The 19913-nt window shown below is 38.6% G+C and overlaps 1 protein-coding gene across 4 annotated transcripts in view; it reads left to right on the forward strand.

Annotated features, from left to right (window-relative positions):
• Strbp (spermatid perinuclear RNA binding protein) overlaps positions 1 to 19913 on the forward strand; it is a 147086-nt gene that overhangs the window by 82672 nt on the left and 44501 nt on the right. For all 4 annotated transcript variants that reach the window (XM_057755698.1, XM_057755695.1, XM_057755697.1 and 1 more), the window contains exons 6-10: positions 9427 to 9518; positions 10302 to 10397; positions 11542 to 11653; positions 12229 to 12326; positions 12513 to 12624. In XM_057755698.1, the coding sequence (XP_057611681.1) occupies positions 9427 to 9518; positions 10302 to 10397; positions 11542 to 11653; positions 12229 to 12326; positions 12513 to 12624 (510 nt within the window). The remainder of the gene's footprint in view (positions 1 to 9426; positions 9519 to 10301; positions 10398 to 11541; positions 11654 to 12228; positions 12327 to 12512; positions 12625 to 19913) is intronic.

A 19913-nucleotide genomic window follows, 5' to 3' on the forward strand; every position in this document is an offset into this window, starting at 1 on the left:
CACATTTAGCTTTCAGGGTTAGAGTGTTGAAGGAGCTGCAGGCCACTTCCTGCCACCCAGCTCCCGGCTGCCTGGCTAGCTTATGCCCCAAAATAACAACACACAAATTGTATTCTTTTAAACACTGCTTAGCCCATTAGCTCTAGAGCTTACTGGCTAATTCTCATATCCCGATCAACCCATCTCTAATAATCTGTGTAGCACCAGTCTTACCAGGAAAGATTCAGCATGTCTGACCTGGCGGCTTGCTTCATCGCGTCTGCCCTGAAGAGCAGCTGCATGGCGTCTGTCTGAGTCGTCTTACCTCACTTTCTCTTCCTCCCAGCATTCTGTTCTGTTTACTCCACCCACCTATGTTCTAACCTACCAGGGCCAAGCAGTTTCTTTATTAATTAACCAATGACTTTCCTCCATCAATATCGGGCACTGAAATCTCTTCCCTTCTCTTCATTTTCTTTCTCAAAGTTAAGCAATGTCTTGTATTATCTTCCTCCATCCTAAGACATTGTATTATAGTATTCTGACTTGCTTTACCACTCTCAAATACACAGTTTGCAGCAGATACACAAATTATCTATTTTTCTTCCCTGTCTTAACTTGCTAAGTTTGAGAAAATCTAAACGAGAGGAAAGAAAGGTTGAGAGCAGGCAGAGCCAGAGCACTGGGGCTAAGATAGGTCATTAGATTTCTCATTAATATTTTCTGTGTAGAAGTGGATAACCATTCACTTCAAACCACCATTTATTTTTTAAGTTGTCAAGAGTGAATGAAAAATATTCTTTTTGAGGCAGGTGGATGGATACCTGAGTTCAAGACCAGCCTGGTCTACAGAGTGAGTTCCAGGACAGCCAGGACTACATAGAGAAACCCTTTCTCGAAAAACAAAACAAACAACAACAACAAAAAAGTCTGTTGTAAAAAAATATCACAAGTGCTAGCATAGTTTAACCCTTTACTAGAAAGCCATTTCCCTAGTACTAGGTATGTCCTTAAAAAAAAGTACAAGAGCAAAAGCACAGATCTTACTGCATAACATCTGTATGTTCAATTGTTCACCTTATTAGTTTTGTGTGACATTGGACACACTTCTTAATTTCAAAGTATAGATAATAAAGAAACAGTAAATTGTTTGCAGCGTTCAGTGAGAGACTACATATACAGTGGGGTATACAACTAACTTCAAAGTAGTGAAGCACAGAAACTACTCTGCTTACTAAACACTGTTGTGTACTCAAACTGTCTCAACAGAGTAATGTGGTTATACTAGGTTTAGACAGCTGAACTTTAACATAGCTGAGCTACTTATTTATTAATTTTTTAAGTTTATTTTTGTTTTTTTGAGACAAAGACTTAGTATGTAGCTCTGTCTGCACTGGAACTCACCAAGTACATCAGTTTGATACACCAGGCTAGCCTTGAACTCAGAGATCCTCCTGCCTAAGTAAGCCTCCTGTATGCAACCCCTGCCACACTCATCCACGTAGCTAAACTTTAAACTACACTTGAAATATGTAGTATTAGTTAGTGTACAGTGTACTCTGTGGTGCTAGTAATGAGCTGGCTTGTTGTGTAGTTATGTTCCTTGGAAGGCAGGTGTCTTTTCCGCCGCCTCCTCCTCCGCCTATCCTTTGTCCTAAGCACCTAGCACCATACCTGATACAGAGGTAGATTACTAGAGAGTACCACACATTAATCTTCACAGGGAATGTTCAGTCAACATATTGTATAAAAAAAAAAAAGAAAAATTAACAATAGTCAGCATCTTACATGGCTTGAATAATATTTATTGGAGATTTATTTCTGTTAGTGTTATACCCACCATGTTATAATCCACATATAAATAAAAAGAAAAAACTCACAGTGGCCTTAGAAGGGAGGTAACTGTTGGACTGTTATAAGCAGGAATGTATCATATTTTGTTTAGCTAATCTGATAGAGTCCAGTATAGAATCCTCTCGTCCCTGCCTGCCTGGGGTTTCTGCATGGACTTGTAGTTGATTGTTTCTTTCTGACCATAACTAACATGACCTTAACTTTGGTGCTTCTGATTTTATAATAGAAATATATTTGCTATTGGGGGGGATGATAAATTGTTAAAAATTATGTTTATATTGCAGTTTTAAATTAAGAAGATAGTGAAAAATAGTGTTTTCTGTCATACTACTGAGGTAGAGTCAGAGCTTGATAGAGAAGTTGTTCTAGAGTTCCTTTTCACCTGTTGATGCCAGGGTGGACTTCTGGCTCTTTTTGGCAGAGGTTCACGGGTATATTTCCTGTTAGGGTCAGGACAGTAGATTGTTGCAGTCCATAATTGTGCTGCAGGTTTTATTTTCCTGCCTTTCCCAGGTGCTGAATATGCCCTATGCAGAGCAAAAACCTATGGTCATTTTTTTCTGGTGCTTTATTGATGGAGGAAGGTCATTGGTTAAAAAATAAAGAAACTGCTTGGCCCTCATAGGTTAGAACATAGGTGGGTGGAGTAAACAGAACAGAATGCTGGGAGGAAGAGGAAGTGAGCTCAGACTCGATAGCTCGCCTCTCTGGGGCAGATGCGATGAAGCTCCGACCCAGGATGGACGTAGGCTAGAATCTTCCCGGTAAGCGCACCTTGGGGTGCTACACACATTATTAGAAATGGGCTAGTCCAGGTGCGAGAGTTAGCCGAGAAGAGGCTAGATATAATGGGTCAAGCAGTGTTTAAAAGAATACAGTTTGTGTGTTGTTATTTCGGGGTATAAGCTAGCCATGCGACCAGGAGCTGGGGCGGCAGGAATGCAGCCCGCAGCTCCTACTACTCTTTATTATCACAATGATAGTGTTTGTGGCATAATTAGACTAAGAGGATAGTGCTTCTTGGTTCTACCTTATTGCTACATCTGTTTGACCATATTACGATGTCCTTGTGTTTTTTTCATGAATGGTAGTTCAGACATAATGTCTTTGCAGAAAACTTTAAGGAATTGAGAGAAAGGAGATTTCAGAATATCCTTAGACATACTAAAAAGTTCTGTCAGGATTAACTGACAGCTCGGCTTTGTTCAGAATTTTATGAAGCCTGCCACGATACCCCAGCTCAGTTAGTTTACTTTTGAGGAGTCTAGACATATAACACAGCCACAGTCATTTCTGGCTTTCCTTGTTCTTCCTCTCCAGGATAGTATTTTGTTAACAGAGGCAGATAACTTGCATTGTAAGGCACTAAGAAAACATCTGTGCGCTGCAGAACAGTGTCTGCTGGTGGTCACTGATCTAACCTTTAACCAAGTGAGCAGGTTTAGGCATAATAGATTTCTTTTCAGTGCTTCCTTTGTTGCACATACATTGTTCCAGTGCACATAAACATACTGATGGCAGATTACAAAATCATTTTTAAAAGCTGTATTTTTCTTTGTATTTGGCATTTTTGTCAATACTTGTCCATTTTATGCTATTTTTATATTTCCTACAAAGCAAGTGAAATAGGTCATAGTTCTGTACTTTAAATTATTTTTATTCATTCATTCATTCATTCATTCATTCATTCATTTTTGAGACAGACTTTTTTTTATGCACCCCTGGTTTTGAATTCCAGTCTGGTCTGGAACTCACAGATACCCATCTGCTTGTGTCTGAAAGTGCTGGGGTTAAAAGTGTTTAAAACATAACTCCAGTGGTTCTGTTGTTTTTAATTAATTAATGACAATTTTTAAAGTAAGTCTTTGCTCACCTAATAAAATTGAAACACATACACACCTGTAGTAAGGTCCTGAAGTATTAAACTTGCTGTTTCATCAGGAGGGACATTGTTTTCCAGGCAGTAGTTCTATGATTGGCACATTAACAGTTTTATTAGTAAAAATATGTAAAACTATATTATAACCATAGAAAGGAAATAGACAAGCTGGGCTGATAAGTAGCACTGAGGGATGCCATATGTTAATGTGTCACATAATATAATAAAAAAATCCTTAAAGATAAAATGTATTGTTATACCCCTGTTGTTCCCAGCTTCATGAATAGTAAAACATTTTGGATCTTTTCACTGTCAGAGCATAAAGAAACATGGCTATTTGATGTTGTTGTAAGAGGAATCTGTTTACAAGTCCTCAGTGCTTTTCCCTTTCTTCTCTTTTTAGTAAAATCTGTTGTTTCCAAATGTTGACTGATTGTAGCAAGCTGTTGTCTTGATTTTTTTAAAAAATAACAATTTATGGTAGTAATCTGATTTTGAGATGAAAGAAGTAATCAGAAATATCTTTCTCTTGTCACCATTGCAAATATCTGTGTCACAATTAGGGTAAGGTACTTACCATCTCTGGCCATTTGACAAGATACTTTAAGGTGAGCAAAGAGTTCTGGCTTACTGGGTCTTTCCTCTCCCTCTTTCTGTACTTCTCTTTCTTTGTCATTTTCTTTCTGACACCTCAACTCATTAAAATGGGTAGAATAAAACTTACTGTTAATTTATAAATCAAGTTGTAAAAAGAAAATAACCAATTTGAATTATGTACCGTAACGGTCAGTGAACCTTTGTCATATCTACCTTTCAAGAGATTCTAATAAATGGCCAGGTAGTGTCGGTGCACACCTTTAATTCCAGCGCTCGGGAGTCAGAGACAGGTGGATCTCTGAGTTCGAAGCCAGCCTGGTCTACAGAGTGAGTTCCAGACACCCAGGGCTACACAAAGAAACCCTGTGTTGAAAGAAAAAAAAAAAAAAACAAGAAAAGAATAAGAATATTCTAATGACTCATTTGTGGTGGCGCAAATGAATGCAGACAGATTATATAGATATATACAGCTTTAATAAGGAAATAGACTTACAGGACCACAGGTTCCCGCGGAGCACAGAGGAGCAAAAGAAGAAAAAAGGGCTGCTGGGATCACGCCCGGCAGATTTATCCGTAAACATTAGCCCGAGGCGAACACGCCCCCAATGGGTGGGGCTATATCCCTACACTCATTTAGAGATGTCTTAGCTTTTATATGAACTTTACACAAATGCCTTTATTGACTACAATAAAACAATTTGATGATAAAAACGTTGAAATGACTCAGTTGTATATTTTGTGCCTGTAAACACAAGCCTATGAGTACCATATTTGTTTGGGTTTATAAATGAGTCTATACTGATAATTCTTTTAGAAGCTTCTGATTTTATTAGTAGAAATCATAAATGAATTCAGACCTAGCATTGTGATTTTTGTTGGTAGGGGTTAATAGGAAACAATGCAGACTTCTGCTGTGGAGCTCACTTGGTACGAAATAAGTTGTAGTACTTCGTTGGTTAGTGTTGCAGTAGTATAGTGTTCTTCCTTAAAATTGTGGTTTTATTTGGGCATTATACCTTCAGTTTTAGAAATGTTGTAACTAGTAGAATAAACTCTAGGTTTGCCACTGTAGAGTCACTGATAACTAAGGAAGCTAAAAAGTTTCCATGCTCTTGTGCACCATTTAAAAGTATTTACATCCTTTGGACCATGCAGTGTACTCCATATCTAGTGTTAGAAGAATATTGAGAAGTGTTAGCGGGACTCAAAAGCATTCTTAAGAGAGAGTAATGAATCTGACACAAGGTTAGATAATCTTTCTGTAGGAATCCATTTGTAGAACTATGCTTTTAAATAATGCATCACAAGACTTCAAAAATTAACAAACCTGCTTCTCCATACTTAGTGGAAATGAACTTGGTGACAGAAACTTGGATTTAGTATCAAGTATGTGTATTTATTGTTATCCAGGTTTCGATTTTTTTTTGCTTTTGACCATATCAAATAGTTATGAAATAGTAAGGCAAATCAAATGACCATGGTTATATAGCAGTCTATGAGCTAGTTGCCTTAAAGAACAAGAGATCAATAAATATGAAATACATTCTATTTATTTTATATTTATAGTTTTAAAATTTTGGCTCCAAAAAGAAATATTGAATGAATGAACTTCAAGGTAACTGTTGAGAGTCTCATCTGTGGGGTTAAGTTTCTAGTGGTGGTTATTTTAGTGATTTTGATTGTTTAGAAGCAAATAATTTCCTATTTGGTCACACTCAGTATACTTTCAGCTTATTCAATTTTGTTATTACAGAAGAGGTCCAACTTTTTTAGCTCCTAAAAAGTTATCAAAATTTCTTTCATTAAAAATTTTAGGTCTTGGAGAGATTAGGGATACAAGGGTCATACCTAAATATAATAAAAGCTATTTACAGCAAGCCAACAGCTAACATTAAATTAAATGGAGAAAAACTCAAAGCCATCCCACTAAGATCAGGAACACGACAAGACTGTCCACTCTCTCCATATCTCTTCAATATAGTGCTGGAAGTTCTAGCAATAGCAGTAAGACAACATAAGGGGATCAAAGGGATTCAAATTGGAAAGGAAGAAGTTAAACTTTCGTTATTTGCTGATGACATGATAGTATACATAAGGGACCCCAAAAATTCTACCAAAGAACTCCTACAGATGATAAATACCTTTAGTAATGTGGCAGGATACAAGATCAACTCCAAAAAATCAGTTGCCTTCCTATACACTAAGGATAAGGAAGCAGAGAGGGAAATCAGAGAAGCATCACCTTTCACGATAGCCACAAATAACATAAAATATCTTGGGGTAACTCTGACCAAGGAAGTGAAAGATCTATTTGACAAGAACTTTAAGTCTTTGAAGAAAGAAATTGAAGAGGACACCAGAAAATGGAAGGATCTCCCTTGCTCTTGGATTGGGAGGATCAACATAGTAAAAATGGCAATTCTACCAAAAGCAATCTATAGATTCAATGCAATCCCCATCAAAATCCCATCATAATTCTTCACAGATCTGGAGAAGACAATGATCAACTTTATATGGAAAAACAACAAACCCAGGATAGCCAAAACAATCTTATACAATAAAGGATTGTCTGGAGGCATTACCATCCCTGACTTCAAACTCTATTACAGTATTGAAAACAGCTTGGTACTGGCATAAAAACAGAGAAGTCGACCAATGGAATCGAATAGAAGACCCTGACTTTAACCCACAAACCTATGAACACCTGATTTTCGACAAAGGAGATAAAGGTATACAATGGAAAAAAGAGAGCATCTTCAACAAACTGTGCTGGCAAAACTGGATGTCAATCTGTAGAAGAATGGAAAATAGATCCATATCTATCACCATGCACAAAACTCAAGTCCAAATGGATTAAAGACCTCAATATCAGTCCAAACACACTGAACCTGATAGAAGAGAAAGTGGGAAGTACTCTACAACACATGGGCACAGGAGACCGCTTCCTACGTATAACTCCAGCAGCACAGACATTAAGGGCATCATTGAATAAATGGGACCTCCTGAGACTGAGAAGCTTCTGTAAAGCAAAGGACACTGTCACTAAGACAAAAAGGGAACCCACTGACTGGGAGAAGATCTTCACCAACCCCACAACTGACAAAGGTCTGATCTCCAAAATATATAAAGAACTCAAGAAATTAGACCGTAAAAGACTAATCAACCCAATTATAAAATAGGGCACTGAGCTGAACAGAGAATTCTCAACAGAAGAATTTCAAATGGCCAAAAAACACTTAAGGTCATGCTCACCTTCCTTAGCCATCATGGAAATGCAAATTAAGACAACTTTAAGATACCATCTTACACCTGTCAGAATGGCTAAAATAAAAAGCACCAATGATAGCCTTTGCTGGAGAGGTTGTGGAGAAAGGGGTACACTCATCCATTGCTGGTGGGAATGCAAACTTGTGCAACCACTTTGGACAGCAGTGTGGCGGTTCCTCAGGAAATTCGGGATCAACCTACCCCTGGACCCAGCAATACCACTCTTGGGAATATACCCAAGAGATGCCTTATCATACAACAAAAGTATATGCTCAACTATGTTCATAGCAGCATTGTTTGTAATAGCCAGAACCTGGAAACAACCTAGATGCCCTTCAATGGAAAAATGGATGAAGAAAGTATGGAATATATACATATTAGAGTACTACTCAGCAGTAAAAAACGATGACTTCTTGAATTTTGCATACAAATGGACAGAAATAGAAAACACTATCCTGAGTGAGGTAAGCCAGACCCAAAAAGAGGAACATGGGATGTACTCAGTCATATTTGGTTTCTAGCCATAAATAAAGGACATTGAGCCTAGAATTCATGATCCTAGAGAAGCTAAATAAGAAGGTGAACCCAAAGAAAAACATATAGGCATCCTCCTGAACAGTAACCTTCATCAGGCGATGAAAGGAGACAGATACAAAGGCCCATATTGGAGCACCGGACTGAAATCTCAAGGTCCAAATCAGGAGCAGAAGGAGAGAGAGCACGAGCAAGGAACTCAGGACCGCGAGGGAGGCACCCACACACTGAGACAATGGGGATGTTCTATCGGGAACTCACCAAGGCCAGCTGGCCTGGGTCAGAAAAAGCATGGGATAAAACCAGACTCGCTGAACATAGCAGACAATGAGGACTACTGAGAACTCATGAACAATGGCAATGGGTTTTTGATCCTACTGCACGTACTGGCTTTGTGGGAGCCTAGGCAGTTTGGATGCTCACCTTACTAGACCTGGATGGAGGTGGGTGGTCCTTGGACTTCCCACAGGGCAGGGAACCCTGATTGCTCTTAGGGCAGACGAGGGAGGGGGACTTGATTGGGGGAGGGGGAGGGAAATGGGAGGTGGTGGTGGGGAGGAGGCAGAAATCTTTAATAAATAAATAAATAAATAAAATTTTTTTTTAAGCTAGGCGGTGGTGGTGTATGCCTTTAATCCCAGCACTCGGGAGGCAGAGGCAGGTGGATGTCTGTGAATTTGAGGCCAGCCTGGTCTACAAGAGCTTGTTCTAGAACTGGCTCAAGCAACACAGAGAAACTCTGTCTCCAAAAAACAAAGACAGAAACAAAACAAACGAAAAAACAGAAAAACAAAAAAAATTTTTTAATTGCTGGGTGGGAGCACTTGGGAGGCAGAGACAATCAGATCTCTGTGATCTGTGAGTTCAAGGCCAGTTTGGTCTGCAGACAGGCTCCAAAGCTACACAGAGAAACCCTTTCTTGAAAAACAAACAAAAGGAAGTTTTTATTGCAGTTGTTCCCAGATGTCGTTCTTGTAGCTTCCCAAATGAAAAAGTGCTGTGTATTTATTTTGGTTTCTATGATCGTATACATGTTCATTAGGAAGATCCTTGATTGTTTATAAGAAGCTGTGGTTACTGATTCCTTTGTTGAGTGAATTCCTTTACTTTTTCTTGTACTTTTGCATAGAATCCGATGACTGTTTATTTAAATAATGTTCATTTAATTACAAAAAAAGCAACAAAACGAGTTATGAAAATTTCTGGAGTCTTACAAGTTCACTCAAATGCTGCTTTCTTTTGGTTGTTATTGATAATTTTTTAAAGAACCCTCTTTCAAATTATATTTGTTTTCCCTTATCCCATTTTACTACCAGAAAATGTTATGATGAAAGACCCTCCGGACTTACTGGACAGGCAGAAATGCCTGAATGCCTTGGCTTCTCTGCGACATGCCAAATGGTTTCAGGTTGGCACTTTGTTTCTTCCTTACTGTTCTGTGTCAGTTTTATTTGGAACACCTTCCACTTAGTGTTTTCTGTATGCTGTATGAAATGGAGATACTTTGTAGTTCATAGAGTTATTGTTGGAATAAATCAGTTCCATTGGATAAAGTGCCTTAGAATAGCTTTCATTTTGTATGCGTGTGTGTACGCGCGCACGCGCGCATAGGTCAGAGGTCAACAGCAGTGTTACTTTTCAGAAGCATTTACTTTTTGAGAAAGGGTCTCTTAACTGCAATCTAGAACTCAACAAGTAGGCTAGGCTTACTGGCCAGCAAGCCCCAGGGTCTTCCAGTGCTATTTCCCTGAGATTCTAAGTGTGTGCCACCACACCTGGCTTTTAAAACAGGCTCTGAGGGTTGAACTCAATCCTCTATGCACTTTACCCACCGAGCTGTCCTCCATGATGTTTTGTTATCATGGAATTCTTTTTGATTTACTATTGTAAGTAATAGATGGTGGCTTATAAAATAAAAACACAGAAAAGCTGAAAGTTAAGATGGTGCCTGGAATATAGTTGCCATGAGTTCACAAAAAGACTTTATATGTTATATTCCTTTTACTTAAAAACCTGTCTTTCTGAACCATAACTTGCTAATTTTCATAATTTGATTTTTTTTGGTTTGCTTAATAACCAGTAAATTACTTGCTAATTGGTATTCATTTTAAAAAAACTTATCCAAGACCAGTGTGTTTCAAATGAGGAATGGATTTCTACAGGGATATTGGAATCATTTTGTTTGTTTTAGGCAAGGGCAAATGGATTAAAATCATGTGTAATTGTCCTCCGCATTCTGCGTGATTTGTGCAACAGAGTACCCACATGGGCGCCGTTGAAAGGATGGGTAAGTACTTAAATGTGATTAAAAAACAAATCTGAAGCTATAGCAGAGGTAATTCTCGAAATGATGTTACTATAGAATGACGACTATCTTCTGAGTTTAGTTAAGGCATCTATTTTCTTTTTTGCCGTAGAATTAATTATGCAGTTTTATGAATTCTTTTATGCATATAACTACTCTCTTTTGTCATTTTTGTCATATATATGTATATATAAATTTGAAATCTTGTATGTATGTATGTATGTATGTATGTATGTATATAAAGATCCCCCTGATCTTTATAAAGGTCTTATAAATTTTAGAAATAAGTCCTGTTCTGCTTGAACTCTGGACTGATCACTCATGGACCACTTGCTGTCCATGATAGCCTTCTTGACTGGTCCATTGCTGCAGTGTTTTGTTACATTTTTGTGGAGATTATCTGATTGACTGGTGGTCTTTTGTAATTCTCCTGAAATATAGATACAGATCCAATATGTTAGGTTAAATGCAATGCTATAATATGTGTAATAAAGTATGTCTGTAATTAGGTTAAGTGCAGTGTTTGCTTGATATTAATTACTAATTAGGACATAACATATATTGTAACATTGACTTAATTTGGAGATTATTGTGCCTGATCCACTAAGGACTACAATTTAAAAATTTATGAAAATAATTTAAAATTGTAATGACTCATTTATAAAATAATGAGCAATTATGAACATTTGTGTAACAAATACAGAGGTGTGGTTCTTGGTTTATTCTAATTGTTGCTCTTGGAACAGGCTATTCAAATGAATTTAACTTTTATAGTTAAGTGTTCCTAACTTAAGTGGGATTTAGATAGACCAGTTGGTACCTTGGTTATTTATTAGCTATTATTCATGTAAAAGCTTGTTAAATGATTCATATGACTGTAACTTTATCTTTTTTAACTAAAATTCAAAGTTTTTGTCTCATATTTTTAGAAAATATCTAAAAATACTTGAATTAGAAAATGGTTGGATTAGAGTAGATAATCATGGAGGAAGAGTTAAATGGACCTTAAATATTCAGTTGTCTATACTTTTTGGCTTCCCTTTTAGATAGAAATATCAGCTCACATTTAACTGGAATCCTTTTAACACTTGGTGCATGTACTAATTTGTAATTTAATATCTTCTAGCCACTAGAGCTTATATGTGAAAAGTCTATAGGTACTTGTAATAGACCTTTGGGCGCTGGGGAGGCCTTGAGACGAGTAATGGAGTGTTTGGCATCTGGAATACTACTTCCTGGTAAGGGTTTCAAACTCTCAAGGCAGAAGAATAAGAAAAAAAAAATCTTAATTTTAGTTAATTTATCTAAACATATACTAAATGTTTGTCCTCTGAAGAGGAAAATGATGTGTAGGAATTGTGTTCTTTAGAATTTTAGCAGCTACAATGTTCTAATTTTTGTTTTATATGTACTAACATAAAGAGTACTAATAGATACTGTGTCTACTATGCATTTGCTTCACCAAGAAGTCTGAATTTGAAATGTAAATGCTTATTTGATAAGAATGAAGTTCATTTTGATTGCAAGTCTAGTCATAAATTTGGAAAAGTTAAGTATGTGATCCCTTTACAGATTAGGTATATTCATCATGTTGTAAATTTTGGAGTAAGGCTCATTTTGGTATTAGTTGACTTCCAGTAAAAAATAGGTATAGTTAGGTGCTAATACTGCAAATGGACAGATTGTCTTTAATACTTCACTTCTTTGAGCAGACTTTTAACTTAGTTCTTCAGTTTTTTTCCTTCTCTCTTTTGTTACTTTGATGTTTTAAACTCATTTCTAAATTTTTATTTTTTTCTTGCCTTTGCCTTAGGGGGTCCTGGCCTTCATGATCCTTGTGAGCGAGACCCAACAGATGCTCTGAGCTATATGACCACTCAGCAAAAAGAAGAAATCACTCATAGTGCACAGGTATGAGACTTGTATCACTAATTGCTTAGAAGGATACCATATCTTCCATTTCTGAATTGTTCTGTGTGGTTACTTTTCTTGTATTCTACCAGTATAATATAATATCAGTATGTAAAGAATTTGAGTTAAAAGTCATATAAGTGAGAATGGTTATTGAGATTTTATTAAATATGTTTTATTCTTTAGCATGCACTTAGACTATCAGCCTTTGGCCAGATTTATAAAGTGTTGGAAATGGACCCCCTTCCATCCAGTAAACCTTTTCAGAAGTATTCCTGGTCAGTTAGTGATAAAGAAGGTGAGTATGAAAGGTTTTTTGTTTGTTTTGTTTCTCATTAGAGTTGAGGGCTAACATTGATAGTAGTGGTGTGCATCTTGTTTAGGGAGCTTAAACATTGGCCATTCAAGTTACTGCTTTTCTTAATTGACTTCTATCCAAAACATCAGTGATATCAGCCTTCTGTCTCAATTGTTACTAGTGATCAGGTTATTTTTCTGTGTTGCTAGATTGTGTTACTGCATAGACTTATGAATCATACTTTAGGCTCTGGTCTAAGAGGAGATAAAATCTTTAAGAAGAGACATCGTTCCTGTCACTGGTCAGTGTGATGAATTTTCTGAAGCTTGCAAGTACTTTGTAGAAAGAAAGGGAAACAAAAACATAGGGGATGCGAAAAACGTATTGAAAAACTCATGACCACCTCCATTTGTACTTGTCTGTCTGTACTCGTATGACAAAACATTTCCTGGGCATATGAAACAATTCATCTTTTCACTCCAGATAGGGAATTCAAGACAGACCAAAGTACAGATAACACCAAAGTCCAACTTGGTGAACCAGTGAGTTTTATTGGGGTTAACCGTGGGTGAGGAGTTACTTACAGAATCAGAAATGACTCAACTGCATCACCAAGGCTCACCCCAGCATGGTTGATAGTTGGTAAATACTAGTAAATGGAAAAAGGCTGGGAAACCTGAGCATACTGTATAGCCTACAGACATCTCAACATGTTGGAGAGTGTCTTTCTAGGCGCCACCATGTGGGTCCTGGGAAACAAATCCAGGACCTTTGCAACAGCAACTAGTACCCTTAACCTCTGGTGTGTCCCCCCAGTCTCTTCTGTTAATTTAGACCTAATTTTGATTAGATCTTTCTTTCTGGTTAATTTGGCTAAAGGCTTGGCAATTTTGTTGGTTTTAGTTCCCCCCATCAAAGAACCATCTCTTTATATCATTGATTCTGTATTGTTATTTTTCTTTCCTACTTCATTAATTTCAGCCCTATGTTGATTATTTCTTCCTACTTTCTTTGGGTGTTTGTTCTTTTTTATTTTTTTAAGTTTTCAAGTATATAACATGAGATCTCTCTAGTTTCTTGATGATAGGCACTGTACTGTGGCCCTTCCTATTAGGACTGCCTTTAGTGTTTTGCATAGATTCTGGTATATTATTATGTCGTGTTTTTATTTTGATTCAATTCTGCGAAGTTTTACACCTCTGTGGTTGTCCTGGAACTTGCTCTGTAGACCAGGCTGGCCTTAAATTTAGATATCTGCTTCCTTCTGTCTTCCCGAGTGCTGGGATTAAAGGCATGTACTGCTTGGGAGGCAGAGGGAGTTGGATCTCTGTGAGTTCAAGGCCAGCATGGTCTACAGAGCTAGTTCCAGAGCAGCTTGTTCAATTATACAGAGAAAGTCTGTCTCGAAAAACCAAAAAGGAAAAGAAAAAAAAAAAAAAGAAAGAAAAGCTTGTCCCACTACTGCCTGATTTTAATTTCCTTTTGATTCTCCCTTGACCCAACTTTCATTCAGTATCTTGTTGTCTTGTTTCCATGATTTTTTTCTGTTTTATGCCATTTCTATTGTTGTTGGAATTCAGCTTTATACTTTTGTGACCAAAGGATGCAGGGTATTTAGTTTTTCTGTATTTGTTGAGACTTGCATTGTGGTCGGTTTTGGAAGAAAGTGAATTCTTTACTGTTTGCATAGAGTGTTCTGTTAGGTCCATTTGATTTATGATGTCATTTAACTCCAGAGTCTCTCTGTTTGTACCTGGATAACCTTTTGATGGGAGTGGGTTATTGGAGTCCACAGCTTCACTGTGTTAGTGTCAGTCTGTGAGTTTAGATTGTTTCTTTTATGAAGTTACCCAATTTCATATTTGCCCTTTGTTGTGTAAATGTTTAGAATTGTGGTGTGTTCTTGGTGAATTTTTCCTTTAATGAGTATGAATTTTCCTGTCCTGTCTAGTTTTGGTTTGAAATCTGTTTTGTTTGGTATTATAATGTCCTATTTGTCTTTTAGTTCTATTTGCCTGGAACATCTTTTTCTGTCCTTTTACCCTAAAGTTGGTGTCTGCCTTTAATGAGATGTGTTTCTATTTTATTTTATTTTATTTGTTTTTTGAGACAAGGTTTCTCTGTAGCTTTGGTGGCTGTTCTGGAACTAGCTCTTGTAGACCAGAGCTGGCCTCAAACTCACAGAGATCTACCTGCCTCTGCCTCCCGAGTGCTGGGATTAAAGATGTGCGCCACCACTGTCCAGCGAGATATGTTTTTTATAGGCAACAAAAAGAATCATCCTGTTTCCTAATCCCCGTTAGTCTGCTTTTTTTTTTTTTTTTTTTTTTTTTTTTTGGTTCTTCGAGACAGGGTTTCTCTGTGGCTTTGGAGCCTGTCCTGGAACTAGCTCTGTAGACCAGGCTGGTCTCGAACTCACAGAGATCCGCCTGCCTCTGTCTCCCGAGTGCTGGGATTAAAGGCGTGTTAGTCTGCTTTTAATTGGAAAATTGAGACTTGCTATTTAGAATTACTATTGAGCAGTGTTTATTAATTTTTATTATTTTGTTGTTGTGGTAGTGTTAGGAAAAAATAATCCTAAGAGGGTCGGCTCTGCTGGTGCAAAGAAATACAATTAGGTCAGATTAAACCAAATTAAAATGCCCATTGTTTTATTAAGTATGGTGTTCTCGGGTGGCCAAGCGCGTGGTGGGCAGACAGGAAAGCAGGGAGCACATGCAAACCTGGAACCATGTGTTTCTCTTCTGGGAGCCCATTTAAATACTCTGTGGAAGTAGTCCTGACCCTCCCCAAGGGAAGAGTCAGGACCTGGCATGCTGGGATTTGGAGTGCAGACTAATGCAACTCCCAGGCCAGGGGGAGCTATGATGGATGCCAGGGGCTGGAGCTATGCTCCACACTTAACATTCCAGACTCTTTGGATATAGGGGTGACAGGAAGTTGAGGTGATAATTATGACCAACATTTTTGGCTCTCTTTGGAAAAGGGGCGTAGACTCAAGTCTAGCTACTTCCTGCGGGCATGCAACTGGGTGTTGGTGGGTCCACATTCAGTGGGTAGTGTGACTGGAAAGGTATCCTGTTCACTGTCATCTCGGAGACGCCAGGCATTTGTTTCTTGAGGAAGGTAAGAAGGCAGGTAGGTGTCTAAGAGGAAAAAAAAATATGAAATGGAGCTAGCCATGGGATGAGACACAATAGCAGAGGAAACCAGATTTTAGTTGGCAGGTGTCCTTGATCCAGGAGAGCTGGTACCAGTGGGGAAGTCCAGGAGCTGTATAGGTGCTTTTGGTGTTGTCCTGGGAGCATTTTGTAGCTTGGTCTTGACATAGGCAGCAGGAATAACCTACAAAATATGCTTAAAACTGGCTGGGGTTAAAATTTAAAACCTTGGATTTTTTTTTTTTTTTAAATTTGCCGAACTTGTAATGTGTTTCAATAACCACTTCTATCAGTTAGTTTAAACTATGATACACTGGTGTGAAGGATTTTTTTCCCATGATACTTATTGAGCTCTACATATTTCTCTGCTTCCCTCCCCCCTTCAACCCTCCCCCAAGGTCCCCATGCTCCCAATTTACTCAGGAGATCTTGTCTTTTTCTACTTTCTACTTCCCACCTAGATTAGATCTATGTAAGTCTCTCTTAGTGTCCATATTGTTGTCTAAGTTCTCTGAGATTATGGTTTGTAGGCTGGCTTTCTTTGCTTTATGTTTAAAAACTACCTATGAGTGAGTACATGTGATAATTGTCTTTCTGTGTCTGGGTTACCTAACTTAAAATAATGTTTTCTAGCTCCATCCATTTTCCTGCAAAATTTAAGCTGTTGTTATTTTTTCTGCTGTGTAGTACTCCATTATGTAAATGTACCACATTTTCCTTATCCATTCTTCAGTTGAGGGGCACTTAGGTTGTTTCCAGGTTCTGGCTATGACAAACAAAGCTGCTATGAACATATTGGAGTACATGTCCTTGTGGCACAATTGAGCATCCTTTGGATATATACCTAAACGTGGTATTACTGGGTCTTTTTTTTTGGGGGGGGGTTTTCGAGACAGGGTTTCTTTGTGGTTTTGGAGCCTGTCCTGGAACTAGTTCTTGTAGACCAGGCTGGTCTCAAACTCACAGAGATCCGCCTGCCTCTGCCCCCCAAAGTGCTGGGATTAAAGGCGTGATTACTGGGTCTTGAGGAAGGTTGTTTCCTGATTTTCTGAGAAATCGCCACACTGACATCCAAAAGGGGTTGTACCAGCTTGCATTCCCACCAGCAATTCAGGAGTGTTCCCCCTTCCCCACAACCTCTCCAGCATAAGTTGTCATCAGTGTTTTTGATCTTGGCCATTCTTTCAAGTGTAAGATGGAATCTCAGAGTTGTTTTGATTTGCATTTCTCTGATGACTAAGGATGTTGAGCATTTCCATAAGTGTCTTTTCAGCCATTTTAAATTCCTCTGTTGAGAGTTCTCTGTTTAGGTCTGTACTTTTTTTATTCGATTATGTGATCTTTTGGTGTCCAGTTTCTTAAGTTCTTTGTACAATTTTGGAGATCAGACCTCTGTATGATGTGGGGTTGGTGAAGATCTTTTCCCATTTTGTAGGCTGTTGTTTTGTCTTGTTGACGATGTCGTTTGCTTTTCAGTTTCAGGAGGTCCCATTTATTGTTTCTCTCAGTGTCTGTGCTACTGGGGTTCTATTTAGGAAATGGTTCCCTGTGCCAATGTGTTCAAGTGTACTTCCCACTTTCTCTTCTATAAGGTTCAGTGTGGCTGGCTTTATGTTGAGGTTTTTGATCTATTTGGACTTGAGTTTTGTGCATGGTGATAGATATAGGTCTATTTTCATTTTTCTACATGTTGATTGATATTCAGTTATGCCAGCACCACTTGTTAAATATGCGTTCTTTTTTCCATTTGATATTTTTTGCTTCTTTGTCAAATATCAGGTGTTTGAAGATGTGTGGATTGATATCCAGGTCCTCCACTTGTTTCCACTGGTCCTCCTGTCTGTTCTTATGCTAGTACCAGGCTGTTTTCAGTATTATAGCTCTGTAGTAGAGTTTGAAGTCAGGGATTGTGATGCTTCAAGAAGTTCTTTTATTGCTCTGGATTGTTTTGGCTATCCTGGGTTTTTTGTTTTTCCAAACGAAGTTGAGTACCGTTCTTTCGAGGTCTTTGAAGAATTTTGCTGGGATTTTGATGGGCATTGCATTGAATCTGTAGATTGCTTTCGGTAAGATTGCCATTTTTACTATATTAATTCTACCTACCCAAGAGCGTGGGAGGTCTTTCCACTTTCTGGTGTCTTCAATTTCTTTCTTCAAAGATTTAAAGTTCTTGTCATACAAGTTTTCCGCTTAAAACCTTGGATTTTACCAGACCTGATTTTGGTATAGTGATAGAGCTTTTCCAGGAACTTGAAAGAGAACTGGAACAGATTTTATATCTTGGTGTAACAGAGAAACAGATAGGACAGCCTTAGGGACCTGTGTCATAGGTTAGAAGGCTATTAGAGGAAATTGGGAACTCTGAACCTCTGAAGATTGAAACCTGAACTATGAAGCCTGTTAAAGAATAGTACTTTGAGTTGTTAAATGCCTTAAGACAGATCTGGGAGGAATAGATGAGGAAAAATAAATGAGACAGCTTTTGGCCAGCAGACAATCCGAAGTCCTCTTCTTGTCCTTGGAGAACATAAGTCTTAGAAGAAATATTTGCCATTAGCTCTTGAGTGTGAGAGGCCCAAAGATTTTTCCTGTGAACGGGAAGATTGTCTTACCTGTCTTGGCAGGGAAAAGCAGATCGATTCCCTGGGTAAAAGGCCTGTTTTTGCTTCTGTGTGGGTTGCTTTGCAAACCCAGTGCAAGCCTGGAGATGGCAGGTCTTCTGTCTTCTTGGAGGAGTCATAGGGTGCTGCAAAGGCTGGCATGCCTCAGTGTTAGAAGCTCTTGTTAAAAGGCCATAATCTCAGATCTATAAAGGCACTTGAGAGCAAGGTACCATTACCTGGTATTCTAAACTGGGCATATAAGCTAAATTTTAGAGCTGTTGTAATCTGGAAGCACACATATACACAAAACTTAAATTACATCATGAAAACACTGTTACACACACTGATATAAACACATCGTGGCCACATTATGTTAACAGAGAAACAGGACAACCTTAGTGACCTGTGTCAGTTGACTAGACGTTGGAAGAGAGAACAGAAACATAAGGATGAAACATTTTTGTAGAGTTCTAGAGTGGTGGTGGGGGAGCAGATTTGTTGTCAGCAGGAAAGGGCGGGGCAGAAGCGGAGGTGCCAGAGTGGCTATGGAGAACGTAAGGCCAAGCCCCCTGCCTGTGCCGGGCCCAGATAGAAACCTGTGTTGTTGCAGGCTAGAGAAACTGATGGGCAATGCCGCTCCATGAACCGGCCATTCTGCTTCCAGAACTGGAGCCAGCCGCTCTATTGGGCGGGCAACTTTTGAACAGAGGGGCTAGGCCACTTTTTTGAGGGGGGGTGCTCAGCGGCATGTGGCTTTGGAACACTTTGGAATTGAAGTGGGCACAGAGCGACATGGGGCTGAGCACTTTGGAAGGGAAGTGCAGGCGGGACTAAATGAAACCTCATGCAAAGAGAGACAGAAGTTGTGGCGGGACAAAAGAGCAGTAGGCAAATGAAAACAGAGGGTGGGACAAAGTGCCAATGAACAAAGAAAGAACAGTGGAAGAGGAGGTAAAGAAACTGGAGCACCATACTTTAAAAACTCGGACTTTGGAGTGTAATCAAAGGACACAGTCAACAAGACAAAATGGCAGCCTACAGAATGTGGAAATATTTAACTTTTTTATGATTTGAGCTTGTTCTATCAGGCTTTCTTCCTCATCACTTCTGAAGTATTGCCTGGGACCCTTACCACACTCAGTGGTTTGCTTTGAGCCCTTATTCTGTCCTACTGCAACTTTGACATAGATGAACACTTTTTGAATTTTATGTTATGTGTCTGTTTTGCCTTGCCTACCTTTATGTCTGTGCAGCGCATACATACCTGGTGCCTGTTTAGACCAAAAGGAAGGCGTTGGATTCTTTGGAACTGGAGTTAGAGGTAGCTGTTATGTGGGTGCTAAGAATTGAAACCAGGTCTTTTGGAAGAACAACTGGTGCTCTTAACTAGAGTCATCTTCTTAGCCTCCCCTCCCCCCAAATAATTATTTTTAAAAGTTACTTATATAGTCAAACAGAGCATTGTCTGTTCCTTGGGGCACCATCCATGTATCCCACCTTGTTATGTTCTTGCTGTGTGAACTCC

Source organism: Chionomys nivalis, chromosome 22 (assembly GCF_950005125.1).
Source record: "Chionomys nivalis chromosome 22, mChiNiv1.1, whole genome shotgun sequence".
In the NCBI taxonomy this organism is placed as follows: domain Eukaryota; kingdom Metazoa; phylum Chordata; class Mammalia; order Rodentia; family Cricetidae; genus Chionomys; species Chionomys nivalis.